General features: G+C 37.8%; 1 protein-coding gene across 8 annotated transcripts in view; it reads left to right on the plus strand.

Annotated features, from left to right (window-relative positions):
• plag1 (pleiomorphic adenoma gene 1) overlaps positions 1–8,706 on the plus strand; it is a 92,373-nt gene extending 83,667 nt beyond the window's left edge. For 7 of the 8 annotated variants that reach the window (XM_060823408.1, XM_060823403.1, XM_060823429.1 and 4 more), the window contains one exon: positions 6,702–8,706. In XM_060823408.1, coding sequence (XP_060679391.1) covers positions 6,702–7,962 — 1,261 coding nt within the window. In that variant the 3' untranslated portion in view covers positions 7,963–8,706. Of the gene's footprint in view, positions 1–5,458; positions 5,566–6,701 lie in introns of all 8 variants that reach the window. The other variant, XM_060823421.1, reaches the window with a different exon arrangement.
• The last annotated feature ends 737 nt before the right edge of the window (positions 8,707–9,443 follow it).

The following is a 9,443-nucleotide window of genomic DNA, read 5'->3' on the forward strand; positions in this document are numbered from 1 at the left end:
AGGCAACATCGTGTCAAACGACTTTTTCATCCTCTCCAAAGCCTCCACATCAATTCTATAGTGTGGTGACCAGAACTGCACACAGTACTCCAAATAGAGTCATAGAGATGTACAGCATGGAAACAGACCCTTCAGTCCAATCTGTCCAGGCCGACCAGATATCCCAGCCCAATCTAGTCCCACCTGCCAGCACCTGGCCCATATCCCTCCAAACCCTTCCTATTCATATACACATCCAAATGCCTCTTAAATGTTGCAATTGTACCAGCCTCCACCACATCCTCTGGCAGTTCATTCCATACACAGACACCCTCTGCTTGAAAACATTGCCCCTTAGGTCTCTTTTATATCTTTCCTCCCTCACTCTAAACCTATGCCCTCTAGTTCTGGACTCCCCAATCTGAGGGAAAAGACTTTGTCTATTTATCTTATCCATGCCCCTCATAATTTTGTAAACCTCTATAAGGTCACCCCTCAGCCTCCGACGGTCCAGGGAAAACAGCCCCAACCTGTTCAGCCTCTCCCTACAGCTCAAATCCTCCAACCCTGGCAACATCCTTGTAAGTCTTTTCTGAACCCTTTCAAGTTTCACAACATCTTTCCAGTAGGAAGGAGACCAGAAATGCAGGCAATATTCCAACAGTGGCCTAACCAATGTCCTGTACAGCCGGAACATGACCCCCCAACTCCTGTACTCAATACTCTGACCAATAAAGGAAAGCATCATCTTCACTATCCTATCTACCTACGACTCCACTTTCAAGGAGCTATGAACGTGCACTCCAAGGTCTCTTTGTTCAGCAACACTCCATAGGACCTTACCATTAAGTGTGTAAGTCCTGCTAAGATTCGCTTTCCCAAACTGCAGCACCTCACATTTATCTGAATTAAACTCCATCTGCCACTTCTCAGCCCATTGGCCTATCTGGTCCTGATCCTGTTGTAATCTGAGGTAACCCTCTTCGCTGTCCACTACATCTCCAATTTTGGTGTCATTTGCAAACTTACTAACTGTACCTCTTATGCTCACATCCAAATCATTTATGTAAATGACAAAAAGTAGAGGACCCAGCACCGATCCTTGTGGCATTCCACTGGTCACAGGCCTCCAGTCTGAAAAACAACCCTCCACCACCACTCTCTGTCTTCTACCTTTGAGCCAGTACTGTATCTAAATGCCTAGTTCTCCCCATATTCCATGAGATCTAACCTTGCTAATCACTCTCCCTTGGGGAACCTTGTCGAACGCCTTACTGAAGTCCGTATAGATCACATCTATTGCTCTGTCCTCATCAATCTTCTTTGTTACTTCTTCAAAAAACTCAATCAAGTTTGTGAGACACGATTTCTCATGCACAAAGCCATGTTAACTATCCCTAATCAGTCCTTGCCTTTCCAAATACATGTACATCCTGTCCCTCAGGATTCCTTCCAACAACTTGCCAACCACTGAGGTCAGGCTCACTGGTCTGTAGTTCCATGGCTTGTCTTTACTGCCCTTCTTAAACAATGGCACCATGTTTGTCAACCTCCAGTCACCTCCCCTGTGACTATTGATGATACAAATATCTCAGCAAGCGGCCCAGCAATCACTTCTCTAGCTTCCCACAGAATTCTCGGGTACACCTGATCAGGTCCTGGGGATTTATCCACTTTTAACCATTTCAAGACATCCGGCACTTCCTTCTCTGTAACCTGGACATTTTGCAAGATGTCACCATCTATTTTCCTACAGTCTATATCTTCCATATCCTTTTCCACAGTGAATACTGATGCAAACTATTCATTTACTATCTCCCCCATTTTCTGTGGCTCAACTAAAATCTGCATAGCTGCAAAACAACTTTCCAACTTTTATACAGACTAATGAAAACAAGCACTATCTTTAAGACCTTATCCACTTGTGTCACCACTTTCAGGAAACTATGGCGTTGCACCCCACGGTCCCTCTGTATATCATTGCTCCCAAGTGTCCTGTCATTTAATGTGTACTTTCCTGTTGCATTTTACCTACTAAGATACAGTACTTCACACTTCACTAGACAAAACACCATCTGCCATTTCTCTGCCCAACTTTCCGACTGGTCAATATCCTGCTATCTCCTTTGAAACCTTCTTCACTATCCACAACTCTACCGATTTTCATGTCATCTGCTAACTAACTAATCAAATGACCAAATTGTATATTTGTTTGTATAATAAATCACAAACAGAGGACCCAGTACTGATCCTTCCTGAACACCACTTGTCACAGACAACTCAACCAAGTTTGTGAGACAAGGCTTTCCCTGCATAACGCCATGCTGACTATCCATAATAAGTCTGCTCTTCAAATGGGAGTAAATCCTTGTCTCTAAGAATTTTCTCCAATAATGTCCCTACCATTGATGTAAGGCTCACTGTCTATAATTTTCCTGGATTATCATCTTAAACAAAGGAACAACATTGGCTATTCACCAGTATTCTAAGATCTTTAGTATCTTAGGCTAGATCCCATCAGGCCTTGAGAACTCATCTGTCTGAATTTTTTCAAGACATCCAAAACCACCACCACCTTAATATTGACATGGCCCTGAATATTATGATATGCCTCCCTAATCTGACCATCACCCATTTCACTCTCCTTGGTGAATACAGATGAAAGTACTCCTCATATCCATATAAAATGTCTTGGGGTTCTCTTTAATCCTGCTTGTCAAGGACATTTCAGCCTTCCTAATTTCTTGTCTAAGTTCTTTTCTGCTTCCTTTGTACTCCTCAAGGGTCTTGTTTGATTTTAGTTTCCTAAACCTTTCTTTTGCTTACTTTTTCTTTTTGACTAATCTTTCAATATCTTTTATCATCCAGGATTCCCGAATTTTGCCATCTTTATGTTTCAGCCTCACAAGAATGTGCCAGTCCTGAATTCTGATCAACTGACTCCCACATGTCAGATGTGGATTACCCTCAAACAGCCATGCGCAGTCTAATTCCTCCAGTTCTTTCCTAATACTGTATAGAAAATCAGTGATTTTCTTTTTGATTTAAGCCTAATAAATTATATTTAAAATAACTACATTGTTTTTTTGATAAAATTCAGTTTTTACAAAACTATTTGAAAGCAAGGTATGCTTATATTTCTTTATTCATTATTTTATTGTGAATATATTTTTTAGCAATGTTAATTATACAGATGCTTCATACTTTTCAAATTTTAATCTGCTATATTAACATTTGGTGAAAGCTCAAATAGATTAAGACTACAATTTGGAGAGTGGGATTTAGTATAAATGCATTGAGTTCATGTGCAAGAATTTGAAGATTTGTTCCTTTATCCATTTTTGATAAAATAATGGGGAGGCAATGGCCTAATGCAATTATCGCTGGACTGTTAATCAAGTAACCCAGGTTCTGGGGACCCAGGTTCAAATCCTGCCATGGCAGTTGATGAAATTTGAATTCAATTTAAAAAAAACAAAATCCGGAATTAAAAATCTAATGATGACCATGAATCTGTTGTGAAAACAGTGGGTCAATATTTGCCTTCTTACCTGTGACTCCAGATCCACAACAAGCTGGCTGACGCTTAATAGCCCTCTGGGGAATTAGGGATGAGCAATAGATGTGGCATAGCTAGAGATATCTTCTTCCCATAAGTGAAGTTTTCTCTTAAAAAAAGCTCAGACGTTTTATAGAATTTTCAATGACTTTACCATATTTTCCTTAGATATTGAGAATGTGCCAAATATTTACGTATCTTTCCAAAGCTCCTTATCATTTGGAAATGATCTGTCCTCGCTGAATCTCAAATTAATTGGAAGGGGTTTTTACTTCAAAACTTTTTCCTAATACCTTAGCTGCACTGTGAATCATTAACTTTTTCAATATTTCACTTTCTCTGATCACAAAAATCATATTTTGCATTAACAATTTTATGCATATTAGTTGTTGAATGTAAAACAATTATTTTGTAATTAGTACAGAAAAAGCAGATGATGAAACCAATTAAATTGCTTATACTTGATTGCTAAGTTATCTATAAATGATTAAAATATTTGAAACTTTTATAATTATTTGGCAGCCTAATTACTAAATATTGTACAAAAATATTCTCAATTATCTGACACTTGTTTACTTTCTTCTGTAATGTTCTTCTTCATTTTTAGTTTAAGGTGACTGTCTTCATTTCCAAGAAAACTAAAAGCCCATAAATTTTTTTTTCAACTATTAATGGCTTTCTTAGTTTTTGTAAAGTAGGTATTTGTTTTTCTTTGAGTATATTACTTTGAGAATGCGAATAATATTTGGTTAAAATATTTCATCAACTTTCTTCAATAATGTAGGAGCACCTTTTGGATGTCTCTAAAGTATTTCTCCCTAACTTATAAATCAAAGTTCGTGCAGAGGAAATAACTCAGCCTTTTTTTAAAATAATTTCCTCTTGAATATAACTTGATTGACTTTAGAAATAGGAATGAATATAAGATATTATCAAAATATATGTTACTAATTCAATACATAGGTTTTATTGAACTAATTTTTAGAAAAAAATCTTATTTCTATGTGCTTTTCTTGTCTTATTTTAATCCTATAAACAGTATAATCCCCACAGCCTATAATTACACAAACATAGAACATTACAGGGCACTACAGGTCCTTTGTCCCTCAATGTTGCGCCAGCCTGTTAAGCCCATCTAATTTACACCATTTCATTTCATCCATATGTTTATCCAATGACCATTTAAATGCCCTTAAAGCTTGCGAGTCCAATACTGTTCCACCCCTACTACTGCGTAAAGAAACCCACGCAGACACAGGGAGAATATGCAAACCCCACACAGACAGTTGCCCAAGGCGGGAATTGAACCCGGGTCTCTGGCGCAGTGAGGCAGCAGTGCTAACCACTGCACCTCCATGCCACCCATATTGTACAGCCGGATCTCATGCCTCCGAAACTCAATCCCTCTACCACTAAAAGCTAACACAATGTATGCCGCCTTCACACTCCTATCAATCTGGGTGACAACTTTCAAGATCTCATGGACTCTGAAATCCCACTGCTCATCTACACTACCAAGAATCCTACCCAGTATTCTGTATTCCTGTTGCTCCTTCTAAAGTAGATTACCTCGCACTTTTCCACATTAAGCTTCATTTGTCACCTCTCAGCCAAACTCTGCAGCTTATCTATGTCCCTCTGTAACCTGCAACATCCTTCCGCATTGTCCACAATCCCACTGACTTTAGTGCCATCTGTAAATTTGCTAACCCATCCTTCTGTGCCCTTACCCAGATTATTTATAAAAATGACAAACAGCAGTGGCCCCAAAACAGATCCTTGCCGTACACCACTAGAAACTGAACACTAGGATGAATATTTCCTGTCAATCACCACCCTCTGTCTTCTTTCAACTAACCAATTTCTGATCCAAACTATTAAATCATGCTCAATCCCATGTCTCCATATTTTCTGCAATAGGCTACCATGGGGAACCTTATCAAACGCTTTACTGAAATCCATATATACCACATCAACTGCTTTACCCTCATCCACCAGTTTGGTCACCTTCTCAAAAGAACTCTAAGGTTTGTAAAGCATGACCTACCCTTCTCAAAACCTTGTTGACTATCCCTTATCAAATTATTCCTCTCTAAATGATTATAAATCCTATCTCTTGTAATCCTTTCCAACACTTTACCCACAACTGAAGTAAGGCTCACTGGTCTATAATTATCAGGGTTGTCTCTACTCCCCTTCTTGAACAAGGGGACAACATTTGCTGTCCTCCAGTCTTTTGGCACTATTCCTGTAGACAATGATGACATAAAGATCAAAGTCGAAGGCTGTGTAATTTCCTCCCTGGCTTCCCAGAGAATCCTAGGATAAATCCCATCCAGACCAGGGAACTTAATTCAGGAAACCACCTCCATGTGAACCTCAATCCGGTCTAGTCTAGTAGCCTGTATCTCAGTATGGTCCTGAACAACATTGTCTGTGCCTTTTTCCAGTGTGAATACTGACAAAAAATATTCATCTAGCACCTCCCCTATCTCCTCTGACTCCATGCACAACTTCCCATTACTGTCCTTGATTGGTGCTAATCTTACTTTAGTCATTCTTTTATTCCTGATATGCCAATAAAAACCCTTTAGGGTTTTTCTTGATGCTACCTGCCAACAACTTCCTGTCCCCTCCTGGCTCCTCTTAGCTCTCTGTATAAGTCTTTCCTGGCCAACCTGTAACTGTCAAGTGCCTTGAGGCTTCATGTCTCATCCTTACATAAGCCGCCACCTTCTTGACAAGAGATGCAATTTCATTAGCAAACCACGGCTCCTTCGTTTGACCACTTCCTGCCTGCCTGCCATCTGATTAGATGTTTATAAATGTTCTTATTGGCAATAATTTATTTATACTTTCTGCCCAATATCTTTGGGGTTAAGATAAATATAAAGTGATATATGCTTTGAACTTTGAATAAATTAGACTTTTTAAAACATTAATGCATTCTATAACTTTTAAATTATTTTTATATATATGGATGTATAAACTGAAGTAGGATTACAGCAATATTTAATTCCAAATTTTCTGTTCATTTATGTTTGGGGAATATAGTGTCATGTTTAATTGCCTACTCGAAACTAGTAAAGCTGATGTGCTTTACTTTTATGCAGATATTTAAATTAATCAATTCAGTACCAATAACCATTTGTATCTATTCAAGGCATATGGCCACCCATTCACCTCAGAAGACCCACAAGTGTACTTATTGTGAGAAAATGTTCCATCGTAAAGATCACCTAAAAAACCACCTACAGACTCATGATCCAAACAAGGAAGCCTTCAAGTGTGAGGAATGTGGGAAAAACTACAATACAAAGCTTGGTTATAAACGTCATCTGGCTCTACATGCTGCAACTAGTGGTGACCTTACCTGTAAAGTTTGCTTACAAACATTTGAAAGCACAGGAGTGTTACTGGAGCACCTAAGGACACATGCTGGCAAGTCAAGTGGCACGAAGGAAAAAAAACACCAGTGTGACCACTGTGACCGTTGTTTCTATACACGGAAAGATGTTCGGAGACACATGGTAGTACACACTGGAAGGAAAGACTTCCTTTGTCAGTACTGTGCCCAGAGATTTGGTCGGAAGGACCACTTGACACGCCACATGAAAAAAAGTCATTCTCAAGAGCTGCTGAAGGTGAAAACTGAACCACCAGATTTTGTGGATCTATTTAGCTCTAATCCATCATTGTCCTTAAAAGATGAGCTCACACCAGTGATGTCTGTGGTTTCCAGTGAACTGACAACTAGGCCATTTACAAATGCTTTACAAATGAATATTTACAGTGCCCATATTCAGACAATGCAAACGCTAGGGTCAACAAACCAAATGGTCTCCACACCATTACCTTTAGGAGTGAGTTGCCCACTAGAAATTGAATCTTCAATTCGGCCTCCTCAAGAACTCTCCTCAAAATATTTCCTTGGCTCTACCTCATATGCCATTGCAATGCCTGAAAAAGGACAACCATTAAAGAATGAAATAGATAGTTACTTAATGGATATACAAAGTGATTTGCTTTCCTCCTCCCATGACACTCAATCATCCTCATCAAAACTGGGCTTGGAATTGCAGGCAGGGTCTCTTGGTGATGGATATGGGGATATTTTACTTTCAAAAAGTCCAACGCTCCTCTCTGAACCTCTGAATACATCATCTTTAGACTTTTCTCAGTTGTTAAGTTTCTTGCCACTTAATAGTCCTGCATACAATCAGTCAGTTTCTTTTGGCAATCCTGGAGTGTGTTATACACAGGATGAACCTCACACATCCCTCCTTCCTCTTGTATCACAGAGCCAGGATTCACATGAAACTGGAAACAGTATTGGTCTCCATGCTCTACATCCTTTATCTACAGTCTTCACGACTAGCTTAAGCACAACAACGCTACCACGTTTTCACCAGGCTTTCCAATAGACAATGCAACTTTCTTATCCACTTCCTTTTACATAGATTCTTCTCTGTGGTGTCAGTTTCCAAATGGAATATTAAGGAATTGGACTGTAGACTCTTACTGGCTTCTAATATCTTGCTACTTTGTAAATTGTCACAGGAGACGAGCAAAAATGGGTAGCACAAAACTCTGTACTTTTATTGATGATGGGAACATCCTGTATAGCAGCTGATGTATAATAAATATGCATTGCAGGTTAGTAAGGAGATTTGAATCTAATCTACCTTTAATAGAGTCAAATTGACTAGTCTAGAGTTTTATGGAAAGAATACACGCTCCATAGCACCTCATCCGACACTAAGTGATGGTTCTTATAGGTGTAACTTTGAGGCATTAAAAAATAATCTTTCAGGTTTAGTTAGAGTGACTGCAACATTCACAGTGCATTTTCCTTTGTTTAAAAAAAACACAAACTATTCAAATTTAAAACTAATGTCCATGTTACTATGCGAAATGATTTTACGAAGTTGTTTTTTAGATCCTTTGGTGGTTCTTAATTGTGATTTTAAGCTTCAACATCAAGTACCTTTTAAACTGGGGGCATATCTGTCCACCTAGAACCTAGCAATTTTTTTTTAAATTCAAAATGCTCCAAAGAAGTTATGGGGAATAGATTAATTTAAATTATATGCAAACTGAAACACTTTGAAAATCTGTAAAGCATATAAGTGCCATCAAATTCAATACAGTGCATTTTAAAAACTCTGGCTATGACTTTATTGAAATTCATTTACTATGTTGCAATAGAAATCCAGCATGAATTCTGTTTTACCACTTAGCAATTATATTCCTTTAAATTTATTTTAAATTTCAAATGAGCAATGAAATTTATGCATTTATGCAATAGTTATTCAACTGTTTGTTTGAATATTCAATATGTCAGAACACAATTGACAAAAGCTAATAATGCATATTCATCTAAGATGGTTTAAATTCACCTACATTTGATTGTTGGTTTAGCTATAAATTCTATTGAGTATTTTCCAATTAACTCCTACTTTAAAACAAGACCAGTGAAAGAGATGATTTCTGAAATTTATGCAGAGTTTAAAGAGAGGAATAGAATCAACTAATGACAAATAAGTTATGTTTTGGTAGAATCCTTATTTATTTGTTACATAAAACTACATATTCTTTTTTATTTTAATAGCATATTTAGCCAATGTGCTTAGCTAAATATTTTGGGCTATTTATTGTTTAATAATTTTTTCAGTACTTGCTGCTCCAAAAACCACTTGGCACATTCCTGGAGAATCCTTTCACTCATTCATTCATTCATTCATTCATTCATTCATTCTTACTTGGTCTACTTTAAATTTAAAGTTACGGCAACCATTTTGAATTGATTTTCTTCAGATTTTAATTGACCCTTGTTTACCTCTATCATATTACTGATGTTAACTATCATTTCTGCAGCATCATAATACACTTGAATTTCATCTTT

Source organism: Hemiscyllium ocellatum, chromosome 4 (assembly GCF_020745735.1).
Source record: "Hemiscyllium ocellatum isolate sHemOce1 chromosome 4, sHemOce1.pat.X.cur, whole genome shotgun sequence".
Taxonomy (NCBI): domain Eukaryota; kingdom Metazoa; phylum Chordata; class Chondrichthyes; order Orectolobiformes; family Hemiscylliidae; genus Hemiscyllium; species Hemiscyllium ocellatum.